At 47.3% G+C, this 24080-nt stretch overlaps 1 protein-coding gene across 1 annotated transcript in view; it reads left to right on the plus strand.

The window, feature by feature from the left end:
- The window catches only part of LOC115324085 (neprilysin-4-like), a 155384-nt gene that overhangs the window by 44171 nt on the left and 87133 nt on the right, over positions 1–24080 (plus strand). The window contains exons 8-9 of the mRNA XM_040218150.1: positions 10709–10839; positions 20767–20992. Coding sequence (XP_040074084.1) covers positions 10709–10839; positions 20767–20992 — 357 coding nt within the window. The remainder of the gene's footprint in view (positions 1–10708; positions 10840–20766; positions 20993–24080) is intronic.

The following is a 24080-nucleotide window of genomic DNA, read 5'->3' on the forward strand; positions in this document are numbered from 1 at the left end:
GCCTGTCTCCCCTTATTTCAACAGGAAAACTAAGTGCGGTGCGGCAACGCCTGGTGGTGGTGTTGCCAAATACGACCAAAGTAAAGAGCCTCCAAGAAAGCTGGAGCGCTCCCACTCTCCCGACGCCACACATCGCAACGACCCCCTTCATCGGCGCCTAATAATCTAAAAGTTGTTATCGACGACCACGACGCATCGCCCCTCTTGGACACCGGAGCGGACTACTCAGTCTTGAGTGGGAGGCCCCCTTGCCGCCTGCGAAAAGTTACGACGTCCTGGGTTTGACCACAAATTCGAACCACTGGAAGACACCTTTTTACGCCAGTCGGAAGGTGCACTGCCCGAGTCGAGATTCACGGCGAGACGTACCCTGTGGAAATCGTCGTTCTACAAGACTCTTCCAGAGACGTTATTCTCGGCATGGATTTTTGTGTGAATACAGCGCCGTCATCGACGTTCAGGAGAACAAATTTACACTGCGGACACCTGTTCATTCTCCAGAAGAACCCCAAACAACGTCAGTCGCCGTTCAAGTCGCTGCCGACCACATGAACCTGCCGACGCGATCAAGCAGTGTTGTGCCCGTCACGACCAATGTCGCTACCTGCGGTGAAGTTGTTCTGGAAGCCAGCGTACAACTGCTCCTGGGAAAAGGAATAGGTCTCGTAAGGGGGGTAACTTAACTTCAGTATAGACGCACTGTGCTCCTTGTGACGTAATTCCGACAAGAAATGCAATCCCTCACGAAAGGTGCCGCTGTGAGCCACGCCGAGAAAGTCCTGAACTCCGCCGAAATCGCCGCAATTGCTGAAGAATCCTCGCGATCTCAGCAAGACATTATGCCTACAGCGCAGCTCGACATTGACCGCAAGCTTGCAGGCCCGAAACGACGTGAGCTGAGTGACCTCCTCGCCGAATGCAATGACAGCTCCGCGACGTCGTCGAAGGTGCACCAAACCACGGTTGCGAAGCACCGCATCGTTAGCGAGGACGACGCGCTCACTGCGCATTGATCGCCACACAGAGAGTCTCAGTAAAATAACGGGAGGTCATCCAGGAGCAGGTGCCAAAAATGTTGAAACGACGACATAATCCAGCTTTCAAGAAGACAGTGGGCCTTTCCAGTCGTGCTGGTAAAGAAGAAATGCGGAACGCTTAGGTTCTGCGTGTGCTAACGGCAGTTGACCACAGGGACGAAAGAAAGACGTCTACCTACAGGGTGTCAAAAAAAAAGGAAATTTACAGGGTTTTCTTTGCCGTAAAAGTAAACTAGGCATCGCCGAACGCTCATTCTCCACCCAAAGGTAGCGCTAGAGGTTACAACCATATGCCAAATTTTTAGCCCAATCCAACAACTTAATCAAAATTTATAAGTGATTTTCTGAAATTTTCACTGGGAAAATGGAGCCCATTTTTGCCCGTTTTCGGTTTCTGGTGCCATAGAGCCCCATGCATTCGAAAACTCCGTCGGCCGCCATTTTCCCATTGAAATTTTCAGAAACTCGCATATAACTTTTGATTAAGTTATCGGATCGGACTGAAACTTTAGCATTTGGTTGTGACCTCTAGCACTACCTTTGGGCGGAAAATGAGCATTCGGCGATGCCTAGTTTATTTTTTGCGGTAAAAAAGACCCTCTAAACTTTCTTTTGTGACACCCTATACTTCCCCGTATAAACGAAGCGCTAGACCGGCTGCGCCACTCTCGATATTTTTCATTGATTGACCTGAAAAGCGGCTAGTGGCAGATCGAAGTCGACGAACGGGCTGAGAGAAGACAGAGTTCGTCAGGCCGGATGGACTGTACGAGTTCAAGGTGATGTTTTCTGGACTATGCACGTCAGAAGCAACTTTCAACAGTGTCGTAAACACTGCATTGGCAGGACTGAAATGGCAGAGCGTTTTCGTCTACCTTGACGACGTCGTAGTGTTTTCAAGCAACTGCAGCGAGCACTTGCGACGATTTTGAGCTGTTCTCCAAGTCATATAGACCGCCGGACTCACTCTCAAGCCGTCAAAGTGTCAGTTCGCCTATGACGAACTGAAGTTTCTAGGTCACGTAGTTAGTAACAAAGGCGTGCGCCCAGAACCCGAGAAGACTCGCGCCGTTGTGGCATTTCCTGTGCCGAAAGACAAGAAGGCCGTGCGAAGATTCCTTGGACTTTGTCCGTACTATCGACACGTCGTACGGGATTTTGCAAGGATTTCCGCACCGCTCACAAACCTCAGAAAGGACGCCAAGAAGTTCGATTGGGTCGAGAAGCAGCAGCAGGCTATCGACGAGTTGAAGCGAAGGCTCCAGACTCATCCTGTTTTTGGACACTTCGACCAGGAGGCGGAAAACGAGATTAACGCGGACGCTAGAAACGACGTACTTGAAGCGATACTGGTTTAAGTGCAACAAGGCACCGAGCGAGTCATCGCCTACGCTAGTCGGACAATGCCCAAGGCGGAGAAAATTACTCCACAACTGAAAAAGAGTCTCTTGCGGTCGTGTGGGCAATCACGAAGTTCTACCGTACTTGTACGGGAGCCCGTTCAGCTCAGTCACAGACCATCACTCGCTCTGCTAGCTAGCGAACCTCAAGGACTCTTCACGACACCTCACTCAAAGGAGCCTCCAACTACATGAGCTCAACATGACTGCAGTCTACAAGTCAGGCCCCAAGCACAGCACGCCGACTGCCTGTCCAGGCCCTCGTCGAAACATCTTCCGGCAGCATCGACGACGATGACGACGAGTGCTTCCCAGGAACAGAGAACACTGACATCATGGCACGACGTCAATGAAACGATCTTGAGCTGCGTGCATTAATCGAGCACCTGAAAGGGCACGGGAGTACCGTGGTACGTGTTTTCTCACGAGGCCTGCCGACCTACGCCAAATGACAAGGTGTACTCTTCAAGGAAAACTTTGGGGACAACAACTCCCCGTGGCTGCTCCTTATCCCCACCGATATTTGAGAGGAGACCTTTCAAGCACGTCAGGACGACACGACGTCCGGACACTTTGGTTACTGCCGGTTACTGCCCCATATTCGTGAGAAGTATTACTGGCCCACGCTCCCCAAACCCATCCACCTCTACACCGGATTATGCCATAAGTGCCAGCGAAGCAGGAAACCGCCGGCGAAGCCGGCAGGTCTCCAGAAGCCAATTCCTCCAATGACCGCACCGTTCCAGCAGATCGGAATAGATCTACTTGGTCCTTTTCCCCCGCCGACCCTGGGAAACCGTTAAATAATTGTCGCCACATATTATCTCACACGGTGCACAGAAACGAAAGCCCTTCCTTCAAGGGCTGCTGTTGAAGTCGCCAAATTTTTCATTGACTGCACCGTCCACCGGCACGGCGCTCATGAAGTTCTGATCAAAGATCGCGGATCATCGTTCATGGCACTGCTGATCCAAGATATCCCTCGGCTCAGTCACACCAGCCACCGTCGTACCACTACCTACCGCCCGGACACCAACAGGCTGACGGAGCGACTCAACAAGACAATCGCCGACATGATCTATATGTGCATCGACGTAGAGCACAAGACGTGGGACGAGGCGCCTAAAACACGGCGGTTTAAGAGACCACCGGATTTACACCTTTCCAGCTGGTGCATGGTCGGAAGGTAACGACCATTCTCGACACGATGCTGCCCCATGAGCCAGCTGACGATGAGAGCGACGATGCCCGGGTGCTTGCTCATCGGGCTAGAGAACTCCGTCAGCTCGCCCGATTCCTGATTCAAGACCAGCAACGCGTCGATGCTGGCCGCTACAACTTTCGTCGCAAAGACGTCCACTTCCAGCCCAAAGACAGGGTGTTGGTGTGAACGCCCATCCGTCGCCTCGGCCTCAGTGAGAAACTGCTGGAATAATACTTTGGACCACACAAGGTACTTCATCGCCTCGGGGAGCTGGACTATGAGGTGATGCTCGACAGAACAAGAACAGCATCATGCCGCCCACCACAACCTGAAGTCGTCATGTCGCGCGCCTCAAGTCGTACCACGCACGATAATACTTTGAACATTTGATCCCGAGCAACGCTTGATAGGACTGTGTTTTGCCAGCCTCCGTATTTTCCTATTATTTTGTTTGCCTTGCTCTGTTGTTTTTTTCGTTCACGTGGCATCGAGACTATGCTCTCTTTAAAGAGGGGAGTAATGCCACGCGCGTCGGCGAGCGAGCGCATTGGTGGCCGAGTGGTTCCCGCGCTTAACTTTCACGCGGAGGCCCAGGGTCCGATTGCTGGAGGTTCCGCGTCTTTTACTCACTCTTTCAGTTTAATGTTCTAAAAAATTTCAGCACTCTGTTGCTTGTTCGAGGTCCGAATGTTCTAAGCGCCGGACCTTCTACGCCGATTGTCCCAGAATCCAACGCGTGTACATAGGGGCTCCGTGTGGCGTGGCACGGCCAGCTTCACCCCGGCGCTCGATCCTACTGTTTCGCCGGCATCGACGCCTGCGACACTAACTTTTTTTTTGCTTTGGACACAACTTCGCCCCATTCAACGCACTGTTTATTCAGTTATTCAGCGCCTCATCATTTGTCATTCGTGACAATATATGCCTAAAGGCATTAAAATATGATAATGTCGATATATTTTGTGTTTTTTTAAGTAGTTTTTTAGTAAGTAATTTGTGAATGTGTCACTAAAACGTGTCTATTTGACAGGTATTTTATAGTATTTTTAATAGAAACTGTTTATTGTAATATTGTCGCGCGCTGTGCCGGGAAATCAAGGCTCGGTCACGGAGCTCTAGAACGCTCTCGTTTATTCTTGTTCCGGACGCAACTTCCATCCTTTATTCCTGCTTTCTTGTTCTAAAAAGTGCGTGTTCATTCACACCCCGAGCGCGCTACGCTCGAACCTTCTCCGCCGAATCTTCGAGATAGTGACTCACTCTTGATAAGAGGCCGCCCCGAGACCTTGTCGAGTCCATTTTCGCCTCAGCGTTCGATCGTGCTGCTTCGCCGCCTTCGACGCCCGCGACGCTCTGTTATTATCATTCTTTTTCCTTTTATTTTCGGGCACAAGTTCGCCCCATTAAACGTTCAATTTACTCGGTCATTCACCGCCTCGTCACTTGTCATCCGTGACAATATTTATTATTTAGTGCAGACGTAATACACCTTTCATACAATAAGTAGAACAAATAATTTCCTGCATGCTTTGGTGCAAAATTGATAGCTGTGCAAATTAGTATAGCGAAACCTTGGCAATCTCTACGCCAAGAGCTTCTAAATTATATATCTCCGGAAGAGAATTACCCACAGCGTTCGCATATAGCTGAATGTTCCTCCATATAACAGGACTTTAACCTGCATTTTTTGTTTGCATAAATGTAAAAGAAAATGACCGAGACCATCATTGCACGAACAGGCGTGGAGACACCCAAGACAAAAGATAACTGATTTTCACAGACTACTGTGCAAGAGCTTCATAAATTTGTCCTTGCTTCTCTTCAAACATTTTGAAATAAACCAGAGTAAGTATACTGACTCTGGTTTATTTCAAAGTTTTGAGGAATCGCGCCGACAAACTTCGCTTACATTTACATGGCATACCTACGTGCCCAAAGAAACTCAAGAGGTTTTCTTCAGGGGGCACAGACTCCCCACATTTTATTTGTATTGCTCCAAACGACGGGAGCTAATCCCTGGGCATTATCATCTATATTGAAATAATGGATATTGCTTCACTGCAACAAAAAGTAATGATTTCCAAAACGGGTCTTTGCTGCCTCTTGTTGCACCGAGCCGGAAGTGTCGTAACACGATAGCGTACGCGATTTTTCTTGTTCTCCCACCGTCTAGATCTCTTTCCGAAATAATGATATCGATCATCATTGCATTTCACAAAACTCTTCACCGGGCACCAAATAGCGCATTCCTCAAAGTGTTTATGTAAGCTGCCTTAAGCTGCCACGAAAACAACGAAAGAGGAGTGCCATCTTATTTCCCTCCCACCCGCAGTACGGCTGGATAAGCAGTCGAAAGTCACCATTCTTGGAACAGTTGCACGAGACAAGGAATGGTCAGAGGGCTTGTCTCTGCTACTTGAAGGCTATGTCCTTGATATTTTGAAAAGGAAAGTGGTTTGATGAATTCGGAAGAACAAAAAATATGTTTCAATAATGCCATTACTGCACATCAAATGTATGTTACTTGGGAAATCTCTAATTTATTCGCCATATTGTCCCGAATGACGATTGATGAAGCGACGAAAACTGAAACCAAATGAACGTTTAATGGGGGTACCTCTGCCCAAAACATAAAACAAAAATAAACAAAAGAGAACAATAGAGCGTCTCGGGCGTCGTAGTCGGCGTAACAACAGGATCGTATATATGCGCAGGGGCGAAACTGACTGCGGTTCGCCACGCGGATTCCTTTATATACACGCGTTGGCTTCTGGAACGGTTGGCGTAGAAGGTTCGGCGTGTAGAACATTCGGGACTCGAACAAGCAACAGGGTTCTCGAATTTGCCACAACATTAAACTGAGAGATTAAATAAAAGACGCGTAACTCCCAGGAATCGAACGCTGAGCCTCCGCACGGAAGTCGAGCGCGGTAACCACTCGGCCACGCACGCGCTCGCTCGCCGACGCTCGTGGCAATATGAGTCAACGCATAAATGCGTTGACGCACATGGCGAATACATTACAGCATTTTCTTTCTGATATACATAGGCAGAAAAAAAGAAAGCGCCGAAAACGCGTGCTAAATATGTTCCTGTGAGTTCAATATTTTCATGCGACGCCTTCTGGAATAGTTTGAGGCAAAAAAAAAATCGGGTTGTCAAAGCATTTTTACGATCGAATGTGGAATATGTCGTTTGCCACTTCTCCCTCAGAAATAGAGCTAGCTATGTGGTCTGCCGAAAAAGAAAAAAAAAAGAGGCACACGTCTCACAGTTGCAAGTCACTACCTAAGCTCGGCGCAAACTTATTCGTTCTACGCTGTCAAAGTCAGTATGTCTTCTACCGTGCAGAAGCACAGTATTATTTTGAGAGCACGTCTCCTCTCGCGACTCCTTCGCGCGCGCATTTTTGAGAAAAAGGACGCTAAACAAATCCACGCAAAATTCTTTGACAACGTCGGAGCTCTTGACAAAAAAGCGACACAAATTATGTATATACTAACTCTGCACATTTATAAAATAAAATAAAGTTCACCTCAAGTAGATTCTTAGTATACCTAAGCATACATCAAATAAACTTCTATTTTACTTCGGATATTATTTTATATGGTGCACGCTTCGGCACTTTCTGACAAATAAGGTGTTCATGTAAGGAAAATACAAATATATATTAAGCATTTCTAGTTTGATAAGTGCTCAGTTCTTAGTTTGCTATATTATTTGTTGTGTATTTATTTTACTATATTATGTTTTGCATTTCGCGAACTGTTCAATAAAAGTAAAACATTCGCCTACACTAAGGTAAACCCTTTTAATAGGGAGTGTCGCAGAAACGACGCTAGTTTCGACAATGTAGCACGAATACATGAGAGAGCTTTAGCAGATCGTGTTCTCGTGCCACAATATTTGTAATGGTAGCTCGCGCTGTTGATTTGATGCATGCTCTGACGCACCCGCACGCAGCGGTAACGTGCCTTTAAAAACGATCTACTAAAGCTTCCTATAATCGCCGAGTGCAGAATAATAAACAGATCTGTGCAGCATTTCTGTGTAGTTGCTATACGGCGCAAACAGGGGTTATCAGCACTTCCTTGTGAATATTATATTTTGTTTGATTGTTTTCGTTTTAAAAAAACTTCGTGCCTGATAATATAATTGGTGGCCGAGAGCACGACCAGCCGTCCTCTGTTGCCTTTATTCTAGACAGCCACCATAGCCTAAATTAGGAAATCGACGTATTATCGAAGGTGAGCTCTGGAACTTGGCAATGTGAAGCTGCCCAAATACCACAAAGTGAGAATCAGAAAGGGTGCCAACGGGGGCCCCACGTCGGTTTTGCAACTCCGGCCCAAGTGGCGTCCACTTGGGCAGCCCATTTGGGCTCCCTCGGGGGACCCAGAGGGGGCCTACATGGGGCAGCTCACATTCGCTTTTCTTGTGGGTCCCTCCGTGGGTTTACTTAGGTAGCCCACAAGGGCCCGCATCGCGGGGCCAAAGGGACGTAGATGGGCAGCCCACATGTGCCCCCCCTCCCCCCTTGTAGGGTTCACACTGGGCACATATGCGGTCCCCCCCGGAAACCTAATTTTGACAGGGTAATTTCCTCTTTTCCTACGATTTGGGGTATTACAGTGCATCCCAAATTCAACATTCCTTACATTTTTCATTGGCAGACTGAAAGAATTAGGATATTGAAAGATCAATAAAACGTTTTGAGCAAGACCATACAAATTGGCCATTTTAATTGTACGAAATAGGTCAAAACCTCTGCACGCTCTTCATAAAATTCTGTTTGACAGCAGAAAAAAATGCATAACCAGGTTGAGCCAGCTAGACACACAACACTCCGACGAGCGTGTTTGGAATTCACCTTCAAATTAAGTGCTCTTTGTAAAAAGCTACGCTCAAAGTAATACGACCTTACCTTACACGATGAGTATAAAGTTAATAATATTTTGCAAGCCTAACAATGTTTGTCTCACGCTTCAATTTGAAGTCCTGGATTATTTAATATTAAATTAAACTGATATCTAATGTTGAATTTCCAGAACGTGTAGTACATATTCTCAATATTAGTGGACAGTGCCAGTGTTATAGTTGCACAGGTAGTCCAGGTTGGGCATGCCCACGCTTTTCCCCCTTGGTGCCCTCATCTTCCTAAAATTGGTTCCTGCAGAACCAAGCTGCACGGGGGTTCTACATTGTTAGCTGAACTCGGGCATGCCCACGCTTCGCCGCCGTGAAGACCTCATATCGCATTTGGCCCCGGTAGAGGCGAGGTGGGTCCACTAGAGGTTTTACGTGGGCAACCCAAGTCGGGCATGCCAACGCTTCACTGCTGTTGAACCCACATTATCGCAACCTGGTCCCGGCATGGCCAAGGTGGTATACACGAGGGTCTTACATGGTCAACCCAAGTTGGGCACGCCCAAACTTTGCCGGCGTGGAGCCCACATCATCGCATTCGGCCTCCCGCAAAGCCGACGTGGGTCCCACGCGCGTTATACGTGGGCAGCGCAAGTCAGGCATGCCGACGCTTCGCCGTCGTGGAGCTTTAATCACCACAGCTTGGCTCCCGCACGGCCGATGTGGGACCAACGGGGTTTTCACATGTGTAGCACAACTCCCTCGTGCCCATGCTTTGCCCGTATCTTTGCTAACTCTGCCTCCGCATTGGCGAGGTGGGATCCACGGATGTATTGCACCTGCAGCCAAAGTTGGGCATGCCCATGTTTTGGCCCCCTGAAGCACATATTTGCGCTAACTCTGCCCCCGCATACCTGAAGTGGGAACGACGGCGCTGGGCGTGCCCTCGCGTAGCGGAGACCACGAGCGTATTGCACGGGCACCCCATATTGGGTATGCCCACTCTGCGTCCACGTGGGACCAGCGTGGGTTTTGTGGGGCCTGCCCCAGCGTTCATTGCCCATGTGGGCCCCACCTCTTGTGCTACCTGATTGACTCACCAGATGAAACTCAGAAGGCACCTGAAGTGGAGTGGAAGTGCTTACATATTTTAAGAGTGTTTAAACGATAATAAATCTGTTGTAAAAAAATTATAGATCAATTTCCTGTCTTGCCGACCCTGTGCAAACTAAATTGCGTGGATGCGTTAAAAAAGATTACTTGTGGTGACATCCTTTCCCTCTAATATGTCATAAAAAATATAGTTTCCAATAGTTCCAATATACAAAATAAGACGATCTAAGCGTCGACTTCAGCAAAACTTCAAACGGAAATGTCCATCACACCATTCTGAAAAATGGCACGGGTTTATATTGAAGCATTTGAGCTAACAAAATATTTAGTCTCATAGAAACTTCGAAAAACTTACAATAACTTTTCAAAGTTACCATGATTTGAGGGTAACCGGATCAGCGATTTACGAAAAAAAAAAATTTTTTTTGATCTAAGCTAGTAAATGCGTCTGCCACCTCGAGCCCACACCAAATATATTTAATCAACGTACCAAAAGCTGCCCAAAATCGCGCTACTCGGTTCATTCATTTTTTATGTTCATTTAATATCAGCATATCAGCTTAAAAGTTGAATCAGGGCTCCCGCCTCTTCGCAGTCGTTCCCGTATCACCAGCGTTTGTTTGTTTAATACGCGTTTGTTCATTCTTCGCTTTGTCGACCACCTTATCTTTTACGCTCATTCGCACCGAATTCCCGCCCAAGCACCCGCACTGTCGCATTTTGTGCTTCATTTTTCCGCCGAGCAGCTCTGAGCTGGAACTGCATTTCTTACACTGTTGCAATCCATTGCTCATGCACATTCGTGAAAAATGTAACAGGACATATCTGGCTTTAAAATTGTTTGGCATTCATGTATACCCCATTTATGTACCCACCCCTTATGTAATAACCCTTCGAGGGTAATTAAGGGTAATAACATGAAATTAAATGAAAAGAACAAAGGCTAGCATAAGTTGCGAACTGTTATATTGTTTATTTTTATATATATTGTAATATAATTTCGATCCTTGTGGACATCTAGACATTACCCTGCAGAAATGGAATCCTCACTGTATGTTGCTTTTTTATTTTCCCTTGTGACATTACAGATTGAATGGCTGAGACTATTAAATAACGAGTTTGCAGTGGCCAATGTGACACTCAATGAGAGCGAACGTGTGATTGTACAGGAGCCTAATTACATAAAAGATATTCAGGGAATTCTGGAAAGAGAAAATATGTGAGTCAACGCATACGATTACATTACTATCAAATTTAGATACCACCAATCTACTTTAAAAACAATTTGTCTTCAATTTCCCCCTAGGTTTATAAACGTAGTATGGTGTGCAGCATTAAAAAAATATCAGAAACCTTTACTTTTGAGGCCTTACAGTGCATGGGATGCAGTGATCAAAATGGCATCGCTTAAATTTCTTTAGAAGACGTTACACCGTGATGTAAAGAAGTCAAGACAAAAACAAGACGTTCTTCCATCACGAACGTTTAGCGATACTCTGAGTTTTCAAACGCCAGTGTTTACAACCCCCTGCATCTCATAATTTAACGCATGGCATGCGTACATTTGAAAGCTGTTCCTAGACGGGCTCGCCGTTTCTTCTTCGGGGCGAGCGAGCGTGCTCCGTGACAGAATTTGCAATCCGAATTCATGTATGTGACAGCAACATGTAATCGCTGTCACGTAAGTTACATGTTTCGCTAAACTTGGCGGAGAAGCAGAATTGGTGTAGAGGTCACATTACATCAGCGCACGTCATGTCAATATCTCTGCTAAATTTACCGGGGAAACTGAACTGCTGTCTAAGTCACGTGACAATATTTTGCCGCTAAATATAACAAGAGAAAATAAATTGGCATATAGGTCACGTGATATCAGATCACGTGACATCAATTTCATCGTTAAATTGAGACGGCGAAATTGAATTCGTGGGTAGGTCACGCTACGTCGATTATCCCTCTAAATCTAGCAGAAAAGGGGAATCGGTGTTTAGGTCACGTGATGGTAATTGATGTCCAGTGAGCTGATGTCACGCGATATATACACCAATTAAGTTTCCCCGTCAAATTCGGCGCGGAAATTGGTGTCAGGGGACCTCTGACGTGAAGTGACCTATACAGCAAATCTGTTTTCCCCCTCAATTTTACGGGAAAATTGACCAGGTAGCCTGACGTCACATGACATATACACCAATTTCATTTTCCTGCTAAATTTAGAGGGAAACTTAATAGCACGTGACCTGACGCCAAGAGACCTATTCCCCAAATATGTATTGCCACTACATTCAGCGAAAACGATGACGTCACGTGACCTGGGGGTCTAATCTACACGGCGTGACTAATCGCGACTGTGTGCCCCGGAGATCACTGCCCTGTGCGATTGCTGAGTGCAGCGCCGCTGGGGTCGCGTGGCCTATACCCCAAATAACCTTCCCCGCTTAATTTGGCGCAAACACTCATGTCACGTGATCTAAGCACCTTCCGTTTCCCCACTAAATTTAGGGTAATATTGACGACACGTTACTTGACGAAACGTGCCCAATGTGTCCATACTAATTCCCCTCTAAATATAGCAGGAAAATTAAAGTCACGTGACCTACACCTCAATTTAGTTTTCCCACTAAATCGAGCGCGGAAATTGACGCCACTTGACCTATGTGCCAATTTTCATCTCTTAATGTAGCAGGAAAATTGATAAAAATAAAGGCTGTTCACTCCCCGAAGTTTAGTGGCTGCTAAATGACTTTAAACGCTCACACCATAAATACTGCATTTCATGCATTATAGGATTTTGAAGATAAAGGTCGCTGTCAAGTTTTTTCAGGACAGCGGTTGTACAGGTGCTTCTCACGAAGCGTCAAAAGTTCGAACTACGGGTTGGTCCCGATTCCGAAAGGGCAGTTGCGCTTCCTCACCAATCTTGTCGGCGACTCAGAGAAGTCGTGGAGAAGCAGAAGAGGAAGCGCAACTCCAGGCCCGGACGGGAAACGCAGTTCAGGCTTTCGCAGCTTGGTGTCATCCTTGTTTGAAAGCAGGTCAAGCATGCAATGAAAGAAGCTTTGAGGCGAACCGCTCTAAAAACCTCTCATTTGAATTTATAAACATATGGTGCCAACAACGAGTCAGCTGACCCGATTTGTGGTACACAGGTCCTCAGCGAAGGCAATGGCATAAAAATAAGAGACGCCAATCATACTCATGTGCATGAAACTAAATACACAAAACATAACGTCGCTGAGAAAAAAACACATCGTATATACAAAAAACCAACGCCCTTACAAAGAGAAAGAGAAGCGAGTACAAAACCCGAAAAACATGTTAACTGCGAGCGAGTTAACAAAGATGCACCGTATATCACTACTGGATGCTCCTCGCAGGATAGAGTTGCGGGCGGTCATATTTCAAAACATTAGAGCTGTTTATTTCAGATTCACACCCCACACTAGCAGTACAGGTCAAGGGTATATTTCAGGAATGACAATTGATGAGGCGGCGAATGACTGAAAGAAAATAAACGTTTAATGGGGCGAACTTGTGGCTAAAACAAAATAGAATAAGGCTAGCGTCACAGGTGTCGCTGGTGGCGTAACAGTTGGATCGAACGCTGGGGCGAAACAAACTCCGGCTAGCCACGCGGAGCCCCGTATGTACAGTCGTGGGCTACTTCAACAATTAGCGCAGAGGGCTCGGTTCATAGAGCATTGGGTCCTCGAACATGCAATAGGGTTAACGAATTTACCACAACGCGACATATTACAGAAATAAAAAGGTACGTCCGCTCTCAGGCATAACTTTGGCCCATTTTGTCGGAGTCATGCACAGTAACTATACGGCCCCCGGCGCGCTTGCTCGGAGACGCTCGTGGCATCGCTACGTGCAAGGAAGAAATGACGAGCAAAACAAATAAAATAATGGGAAAATACAGAGGGTGGTAAATCCTAGTCCTATCAAGCGTTGCTCGGGGTAACAGCTTACAGATTCATCGAGCGTATGGCGTGAGGCGCACGACGTGGACGACTTCAGGTCGTGGTTGTGGCGACATAATGTTCTTTGATCTGGCATTACCCCGCAGTTCAGATCTCCCAGTCGACGAACTACATTGTAAGGTCCGAAGTATCGTTTCAGGATTTTCACGCTTAAGCCGCGGGGGCGAATGCCTGTCCACACCCACACCCTGTATCCGGGTTGTAAGTGAACTTCCCGACGACGAATGTTTTACCGGCGAGCGTCGACGCGCTGCTTGTCTTTCTACCGGAGTCTGGTGTGCTGTCGGACTTCCTCGGCCCGTTGAGTGACGATCTGGGAGTCGCCGCTGTCGTCGTCGTCAGGTTCGTGGGGCAGCATTGCATCCAGCATCGTAGTTACTTTGCGGCCATTGAGCAGCTGGAATGATGTGACTCCTGTGGTCTCTTGCACCATCGTGCTGTAGGCAAACGTCACGTGGGTTAACAGCTCGTCCCATGTCTCGTGCTGTACGTCGACATGCCTGGAGATCCTGTCGGCGACGGTTTTGTTTGGCCATTGTGTTAGTCTATTTGTCTACGGATGGTACGCAGTGGTTTGACGGTGGCTGGTGCTACTGAGACGAAGAATCTCTTGCGTCAGCTGGGTCATGAACGATGATTTACGATCTGTAATTAGGACTTCGGGGGCGCCGTGCCGGAGGACGATGGACTCCATGAAAAACTTGGCGACTTCAACAGCCGTACCTGGTGGGAAGGCTTTTACCTCGACCTACCGTGTGAGATAAAAGGTCGCGACGAGCGACGAGTATTCATCGGCTTTCTTGCGTCGATTGTGGGAACGGTCCAAGTAAATCCATTACGATTTGCTGAAATTGTGCAGATCAGATGGCAGCGCAAAAGGCTGAAGATGTCCCGCTGGTCTAGTCGGTGATTTTTTCCGTCCGTTGACACTCGTGGCAAGATCGTGTGTAGTGATAAATTGTCTTCGCAAGCTTGGGCCCGTGGTACTTCTCACGTATCTAGGCAAGAGTCCTGCTATAACTAAGGAATCCCGCCCTCAGGTCGTCGTGGCAGGCGTGAGATATCTCTTCTCGAAGACTGGAGGGGATCACAAACAGCCACGCCTTGTTGTTTTCGCTGAAGTTCTCCTTGTACAGCACACCTTGTCGGATGAAGAAGATCGGTAGTGTTCGTAAGAAAACGCGGAGGACTCGTATAGCACCTTCAAGGTGGTCGATGAGTCCTCGCCATTCAAACCCACCTACTTGGAGTGCTGCCATGTCGCTGACATGTAAAGCGCCCAGAAAACACTCATCGTCATCGCCTTTAGTCCAGGCAGGACCAGCCTCGACGGAGGCCCTCAACAATCAATCGGCGTGACTGTGCTTTTCGGCCGGAATTGTAGACCACGGTAGTGCCAGACTCTTGCAGTGGTAGCGTGCACTGTGCGAGACGTCCTGAGAGGTCCTTCAAATTCACAAGCCAGCAGAGCCGAGTGGTGGTCGGTAACCACTCGGAACATACTTCCGTTCAAGTACAGGCGACGGCGAGGCATACTTTCTTTGTCGTAGAGCAATCACCTTCCGCCTTGGATGGTGTGCGGCTTGCATAGGCGATAATCCACTCTGTTTCATCCTCTATTTGAACCAGCACCGCGCCAAGCCCCGTGTTACTTTTTTTTAAATGTATTTTAGATACGTGCAACGCCAGTGCCGTTATAGCAGGTCAAAATGGCCAAGGACGGGAGGCATTTGAAATCTTCATTTAAGCTCGTCAAACACCGTTAACACTCTTCTGTCAACTGAAACTTTACGGCGTATTTTGTAAAGCAAGGCAGCGGCGCAAAAAGCTTCGCAAAATCTCGTACGAAGCGCCTGTAGTAGGCATAGAGGCCTGAAAATCTTCTTATGGCCTTCTTGTCCGACGGCGCGGAAAATGCGGCTACGGCGCGCGTCTTCCCGGGGTCAGGGCGAACACCCTCGCTGCTCATGACCTGACCTAGGAACTTGGGCTCACCATAATTGAACCGACGTTTCTTCCGCTTCATATTTATTCCATCGGCACTGATGGCTGAACGTACGGCACGGAGTCGCCGTAAGTGCTCGTCGAAGTTGCTGGCGAACACCACAACGTCGCTGAGATACACCAGACAGCTGTGTTATTTTCATTCTGTTAGCACGGTGTTTAGGACACGCTGGTAAGTCGCTGGTGCCGTGCATAGTCCGAAGGGCATCACTTACAGTTCGTATAGTCCGTCGGGTGTGACGAAGACAATTTTCTCCCGGTCCCGTTCGTCGATTTTGGTCTGCCAGAAGCCACTCTTCGCGTCCATCGACGAAAAGTATCGGAAGTGGCGCAGACGGTCTAGAGCAGGGATGGCCAGGCTGGCCTGGCCTGAGAGCCGCAAACAAAACCACGGAACTTTTTAGGGGCGTTTGGGGGGGGGGGGGTGGGGGGGGGCAAACTTAACTTTTTTTTAGAGTCTGACTTTACGTATGCGGGCACAAGGCTGTACGACGGTACGTATGGGAGTACAAGGCTGACAAACTGCCACCTGCAGTGTGCTTTATTCTGAAATCCTTTCTTTTTTTTTTTTTCTGGGGAAACGCGGAAAGTGGCAAAGGGGGGGGGGGGGGGGGGTCTTGTTACTAGGGATCCGCGAGCCGCACTTGGACCGGCGAAGAGCCGCATGCGGCTCGCGAGCCGCGATTTGGCCACCCCTGGTCTAGAGTATCGTCGATGTGGGGGAGAAGATAGACGTCCTTTGTCAAAGTGCTCAGTCGATGGTATTCCACAAAAAACCTCAGGGTTCCGTCCTTCTTTTTTACGAGCACGACTTGTGAAGCCAATGGACTGCTTGACATCTCGATGATATCATCGTCGGGCATTCCCTGAACGTGTTCTTCGACGAGTTCCCTCTCTTTCAAAGAAACACGAAACGGCGACTGGTGGGCTGGGTGCACGTCGCCGTCGGTAACGATGCGATGCTTCGCAATTAGTTTTTGGTCAACTTTCGACGACGCGGCAAAACAGTCACTGTGTTCAGCGAGAAAATGAACCAGTTGCCGGCGCCTTGGAACTGGGAGCTCGGGGTCGGTGTTGAGTTGTAGCGGCGACGTAATCTTGCGCTGTGGCGACGAGGTTTCCTCAAAAATTGCGGTGACCACGGCTGGCGCTTAAAGATTTTCGGCGTCGCATATGGTGGTACCCTTTAATAGGTACTGCCACTGCTCTCAGAGTTCTTCACGAGAACAGTCGTACGTCCTTCTCGAAGATCCGTTACGCCTCCTGTCACGCCAATTCCTTTTACAAGGAGCAGTTGAACGCTGCCTTCTAGAAGAGGTTCACCGCACACGGCTGCGTCGTTTATGATGGGAAGAAAGAACTCGACGGCGGCGGCAGGTTCACATGATCGGTCATTACTCGGATCGCGACTGACGTTGTGTTCGGCTCCACCGGTGGTATAACAGGCTTTCGCAGCGTCAATTGGTTTGCCCCGAGGTGGACGACGGCGCCATACTCGCTGATAAAGTCCACTTTGAGGATAACGACCAACGCAAAGACGTGCACAAGGACGAACTTCACACTGCACATCTCATCGTGGATCTCGACGCGAGCAGTGCATCTCCTGACTAGTATAATGAGGTGCCCTCCGGCGGTTCGTATTTGAGGTCCATCACACTGCGTCGTGTCTTTCCGAATACTGTGAGAGAGTCTCCAACTCAAAACTGAGTCGTCTGCTCCCGTGTCTACGAGTGCCTATGTGTCGTGGCCGTCAGGAACAACGCTTCGGTAATCGGGCACCATTGCAGAAGCGTCGTTGCATTGCGTGGCGTCTGGATACTGGGATCGCTCCAGCGTTCATGGAGGCTCTTTACTTCGGTCGTCTTCGGCAACGCCACCTCCAGGCGTTGCCGCACTTAGTTTTCCCGGCGACGCAGTGGAGACAGGCTTTCTCGACAGGGTTGTGGCGCTGGAGACGGTGGAACGTCGCTGCGATGGTGAGCTGGATTCTCGATAGGGAGACGGCGCGAAGGATGGAGAGCGTCGAATGTACTCTCCGATGTCGCGAGGCTGTTCGCCGTACCTCGGGCGTGGGTCGTTCGGGTGTAACACACGCAACCCAAGTCGGCGGTAGGGGCATCGTTTGTAAATGTGGTCCGCTTCACCGCAGTGACAGCAGATGTGTCATTGATCTGCAGTCCTTCATACATCGGTTTTCCTTGGCGCAAAATGGTCTCGGCGGTCGTACTTATGTCGTTCGTTGCGGCGTTCGTCAATCCCGTCGCGGTGGTCGTCGGACCATTGCGGTGTAAGTCAGCGTCTTCTCCTCGGGTGCGGCCGAGGCTTCAGGGGCATCTGGCAGTAACGCTCTCATGATTTCATCGCGAAAACCCTCGGAGATGGAGACTGAGGCCCTTCGCTCAGCAGTTGACATAAGCTTTTTATGGTCGTACAGGACGACGTCGCAGATGAGCTCGCGAATGCCCGGAATGCTGTGGCAATGGTCGCATGGGAACTACGGAACCCCACTGACGCGGAGTAGCCTCTGGTAGTGACTGACTCTGGCGAGAAGAGCATGCTCGATGTTCGTGGCTTCCGTTATGAAAGCCTCGATCGTCGTACGCGGCTTTCGCACAGGGCTTACGAAGAGTTTGCTTGACCCCTCACATTAGGACCGTCAGCTTCTTTGCTTCACGGGCGTCAGAATCCGCACGGTTACATGAGCCGAAGAACATCTTCAAGAAAACTAACGACTCTCTCGTTAGGACATTCAACCCTCGCTTGAAGAAGCTCTTTGCGCGTTTTCTTCGCTATTGGTTCGTGAACCTACCTCGGAGCTCAGGCTTGAGGACGTCCCAGGAGGTGATCGACGCTTCATGGTTTTCAAACCAGTTCCGCTGTGTGGCCTCCAAAGCGAAGTAAACGTTTTGAAGACACTGCTCCGGTTTCCATCCCTTATGGCGGGCCATTCGGTCCCATGGCTGCTCCCGGTTGTCGATGTCTTCATAGCTTTCGCGGTGGAAAGGAGCCGGTGTCCGGGAGGTGGGGGGGGATGTCGACGGGTGGGGTAGCCATCGTCGCGTTCTTTTTACTTTCGTTTTGTGGCATAGGGCCGAATTCCGGAGACTGTGCTTTAGTACGGCGGGTTGCTCGTGCGACGGTGCCTTTCTAAAAAAGTACTCTTTCGCTGGGGAACGGGCTAGCACTGTGGGCCCCCGGACGGGTATCCGGCATCGATTGTACCCGGACATCCACCGAAATGTCACGGATGAGAAGTTTTAAGGAGACGAATGACTGAAGTAAACAAAACGTTTAATGAGGCGAACTTTTGCCCAAAACAAAATAAGGCTAGCGTCACAGGCGTCGATGGCGGCCTAACACCAGGATCAAGCGCTGAGGCGAAACTGACTCGCCACATAGAGCCCCTTATGTACTGTCGGGAGCAAAAGCTTTGATAACACCGAACCGCCGACCGAATTGCATTACCGCGCTCCCTGCCGGCGCGTCGCCTGCAGAAGCCGAGATGCGGGCAGCGTGAACGCGCGTATCTTCTTATCTAATGGCCTGCTTTTTTTGCTCGCTTCAAGGCGACGCGCTCCGGTTTGATTGAAACCGCGGAAGATGCCGCTCCGGCAGCCGGGATTCGTCAAACTTTGCTCATCGCTCTGGACCAACGTTACTCAATCAAGTCAGTTTGCAAACTCCCACAGAGGGCGTTCCCCCTTCTTAGAGAAGCGCTGACATACGTCAGTTTTCGCTGATGACCCCTAGATTTGAAAATGCTGTTTGAAGCGTCATCCTTCGTGCCCGCTGAGGCTGCGTTTTGAATGCTGCTGCAAGACGCGCCGTAGCGAGCAAGAGGGCTGGCGCTTCGAACAGCGTTAGCCCGGCTGAGGGGTGCGAGAAGGGATCACGGCTCTCCGTGGGTGTTTGCCAACTGCGCTGATCGAGTAACGTTGCTCTGAACAGCGGTCTAGCGGCCAAGCTCGCGTGCTCTGCGTCACTCGTGCGGTTCATTCGACTCTCTCGTGCGGCACTGCGACACGCTAAAAACACTTATTTCCTATTCTGCGTTATTTTCAACACTTCCCATCCGCAATGAACTGATCTCACCAGCTAGTTTCGTTACTCTGCCGCCGCCGGCATGCATCGTGTGAGCTGCAGTCTTTCGGAACGCGCGATGACCCCGCTGCAAGTCGGCACGAGCAGAGCACGAAACAGCACAAGCTGCCTCGTTCATTGCCGCCTCAATTTTACGGACTAAAGTTATTGGGCCGCTAGAGGCGTGAGTGTTCGATCCCCTCCCCAATAGAGGTCTCACACTACAGAGCCGCAGCAGTGCTGGCCTCCGTGCAAAAAGACTAGTCCCGCGATCCATGAAGGCTCCGGTGGTATAACAAAACTGGCTGGTGTATTCAAATTGTTCTATGAATTATAAAGAATTAAGAAAAACTAAAACAAGACGATTATTTTTCAACACGTCGCCTAATCACTCGAAAGAGACGCGTGAACTGCTCGTGCCGCAGTGCACGCAAGATCGGTCGATCAGCCGCTCTTCAGAGCGGGATTGTTGAATCACGGCTGATGGAGCAGCATCTCTCGCCGTTTCATTCAAACCGCAGCGCCTCGCGCTGAAGCGAGCAAACGAGCAAGCCAGGAGATACGAAAGGACACGCGTGCGCACTGCGCTCGTCTCGGCAGCAGGCAGCGCGCAGTGAGGAAGCGCGGCGATGCAATTCGGTCGGCGCTCCGGTCTTATCCAAACCTTTGATCCCGACAGTAATCGCGCGGGCTTCTGGAACAAACAGCGTAGAAGGTTCGGGGCGTAGCACACTTGATCCTCAAAATATCAAAAGGGTTCTCGCATTTACCAGAACGTACATTTACGGGAACGCGACATTTACAGGAATAACAAAAAGGTGCGTCGGCTCCAAGGCATCGAACCTAGGACCTTTAGCGTTGGAATCAAACACGTAAAACATGGGCCCGCTTGTTAGGAGTTTCGAGTGGCAATATTTTGGGTGTATATATGGTATTGTCCTACAATCCCTGCTTACTTGGACGAGCGCCGGTCAGTAAAATATCAGATATAGAGGTGAACACTGACGCCGGATAAAAATGGCGACCTAATCACAAACGTTGTTCTAACATGTACGTGATCAGGCGCCTTTTTTCCGCAGATCTACGCTGTACAATTTTGTGCACTGGAAAACTATTGGAACTTATGGTAGTATGGGATCCAAAAAGCTTGACAAGCTCTTCGTTGACTTTCACAAAGAGGAAAACGGCTTAAAGAAAGTCGAACCACAGTGGGAGCACTGCCTCACCAGTATATCAGGCATAATGAAAGACGCAGTAGGTCGTCTCTATGTGGACAAAATGTTTGATCCCAAAGCCAAGGAAACTGTAAGCAAAACTTTTCGAGCTCACGATAAATGCGTTTTGTTAACTAAACCTTCGAAACACTACAATTAGTTTTTTTTAATTCATCTGCACTGAAAATGCCTGCCCTTTCTAAATGTATATAAATGCTTTGTCCGACACTTTGTTTTTGAGTGTATCCCGGATTTCAATCATAATAATTACGAATATCCATTCTTAGCTTTAATAATAAATAAAACGATTCTAATATATGTATTTAAGGCGCACGTTATCTATTTAATATTATTCGTAAAAAGCCAAAATAGGCGAAACCAAATTTTGAACCTAAATGTTATCAGTGCTATCCAACATAATATATAAGAAAGTGGTAGTGCCAATCAAGCAAACGCTAAGAACAAGAAACGTAATCGTTTACTTGGCTGGCATACTTCCACTAAATTATAGTTCAAGATTGATTCAGCCTGCAGACGAACATGCGCATTCTTATGAGACTCAGAATTTGTTCCACAGAAAGCATTACTACGTGTGCTCTAACATTAGGCAGTATGTTCTAAGCTAAAGGTACGGGTAGTTGCTGAGAACTGCCGGTCATGTAAGCATACAGCGGACATGCCAGTAATTTCACTGTAGTTGACTTCTTTGCAATTTCTAGGACTAGTGTAATTCAAAAGTGTACATAGTAGAGCTAGTCGGACGACCTAAAGTCTTATCTTATTGAAAATTAACTTATTATGTGGTGAAAGATACGAAACTCAGTAGAAGCAAAATGACACGGGAAAGAGAACGTCTCAATGTTAGCTACTGCAAAACTGTGACCCCGCATTAGAACTGGAAAGTTCAGCTATCGAACAATAACACTCCAACTACAAGAACTGCACACTCTCAAAGCAAACTCCGAACTACCCCAGATTGAACAAGTTAACTTAAGTTTTCAGGTGTTAAAGGGTTAATATATCGTCATGAATCTGCGCTCCCCACCTCTGAGAAAGTATTCATTTAAAATTAGTTATTTTATTCTTTCTTAACATACTGCCATCTGGTTTGGGGCACTGCGATTGCCGCAAATCTAGAAAAAAATATATACATTACAGAAATATTTTGAAGAATTATTTCAGGTGTTTTATAAAATTATCACACTGAACAACTATTTGAACGCTTTCAAGTGCTTGACATTCAAACATTATACAATTACAAGTTTGGACACATAGGAAAATCAAGTTTATTGACTGAATTAGCCCCCTTAGAGTGTTTCATGCCTGTTCACTCCACTCGTTTGCCGAATGCTGGAAAGTTCCTAGATCTAAAACTAACTATATGGCTATCAAATGCTCAAGTTTACGCTTCCTAAGTTTTCGAATTATGTAGACATGAAAAAAAACTATCGAAACAATTTCATTTTCTGAACTACGTCTTATGTTTTTATTTGTTCAACGATAGTGTGTGTGTATGTGTTTGCTGTTTGTGCTTTTTGCTGATTTTTATAATAGGACTGGATAATTAATTGTTTTCCTTTTGTACCTTTTTAAATACTTCTTTGTGTCTGATAAGGGGGCAGAGGGTTCGTCAAGCTGTCTATGAACAGCTTTCTTCCTCGGCCTCCTTCATCTATAATGTAGCATTGATAAAAATTTATTATTATTATTATAAAAAGGTATGCAAAATTTTACCACAGTCTTGTGAAATTTTCAGCATGATCTACATCCACCAACTCACATGAACACTCGCCACTTTTTGTCTATCATCTAGCTCAATCGCTTCAAATTTTATTATTATGAAAAATCTTTTTATATTGTAATCATTACAATATCTCAGAGCGTTCCCACTCACTTGCATTTGTAGCGATGACCGAGAAATGCATTATTTTAAAAGAAAAGAAAGCACTTCAGAACATGGTTTTCCCAGTGCTATAGCTGTAGAGACCAATCTGGTCCCATTCCTTAGTGACACCGATTGTCAGTGAGCGCGGACAGAAAAATGCCGTGTACTTTTATTTTTAGACGTTTTTTTTTTACTTTTTGATTATTGAATTGTTTTACTTAAATTAAGGCCATATGGAGTGGATAAAAAATGTTTCTATTTGCTAATGAGATATTTTTCAGAAAGAGACAATTTATTTAAAAATTGGGATACCAGTCTATACCTTATCTATCATCCTCGAGTGTGCCGCAAGGCTTCAAATAATATGGCCAATTATTTTCAATGTATTCATAAATGATCAGAGTTTCTGTATCCGCCATTAGAATATTTTTTTACAATATCTTGATGACATCGTTTTGCTTTGGCTGATTTTATCTGGTCACGACTGTGCACTACTAATGAATAATGTTAATGTGATGCATCATTGGTGCGACCGCAATATAACTCTAAATCCTAATAAAACAGTAGTTTTGTCCCCTCTACGTAGGGCTGAGTGCCAGAGAGATTTAGGAGTATATGTTAAATAAACGTTGTCTTTCAATTCAGATGTTTCGAATATTACAAATGCTGCGTTTCGAGCGTGAGGCATTATTTATAGTATTTCGCAAGAACTTTTATTGTGAATTTGTACATTCAATTTGTACTATTTTTTCATGCGTACGAAACTTGAGCGTAATTCGGCCGTTTGGAATTGCAATGGTTCTAGTAACCAACCAATGATATAAAAAGTGAAGTTGTCTTATTTCTTATTGTTTACTCCACCACTTTGGTCGCACTGTTCATTTCAATTATGCGAGTCTTTGGCGACGATACGGTTGTCTGGCACTAAACACGAGAAAACTAGAGCGATCTCATTTTTTGCATTAATGTTTGCACAGTTTAGTAGACTATCCGAGCCTGGCGTCGGATATCGAACTCTATGTACCGAGGGTAATATTACGAGTGACTCCCACTTTCTCAGTTTGAAAGATAAATCTAACCAGACCGATGAACCTATTGCAACATTTTTATAACACGTTCTGTATAATCAACGTCGGCATCTTCAACTCCTGTATGCAAATGTTCAAGCGCCCTTTTACTAATATTTCACTATTTCCTGTGAGTCCTAAACACGTTATTAGTGAACTTATCAAAATATGCCGAAATGTTGTTTGCTACTTTCGTATTTGTATTTATCGCTCGTTATTTAGCGTCA

The sequence above is a fragment of the Ixodes scapularis genome, unplaced genomic scaffold (assembly GCF_016920785.2).
Source record: "Ixodes scapularis isolate PalLabHiFi unplaced genomic scaffold, ASM1692078v2 PGA_scaffold1__304_contigs__length_218370807, whole genome shotgun sequence".
Lineage (NCBI taxonomy): Eukaryota > Metazoa > Arthropoda > Arachnida > Ixodida > Ixodidae > Ixodes > Ixodes scapularis.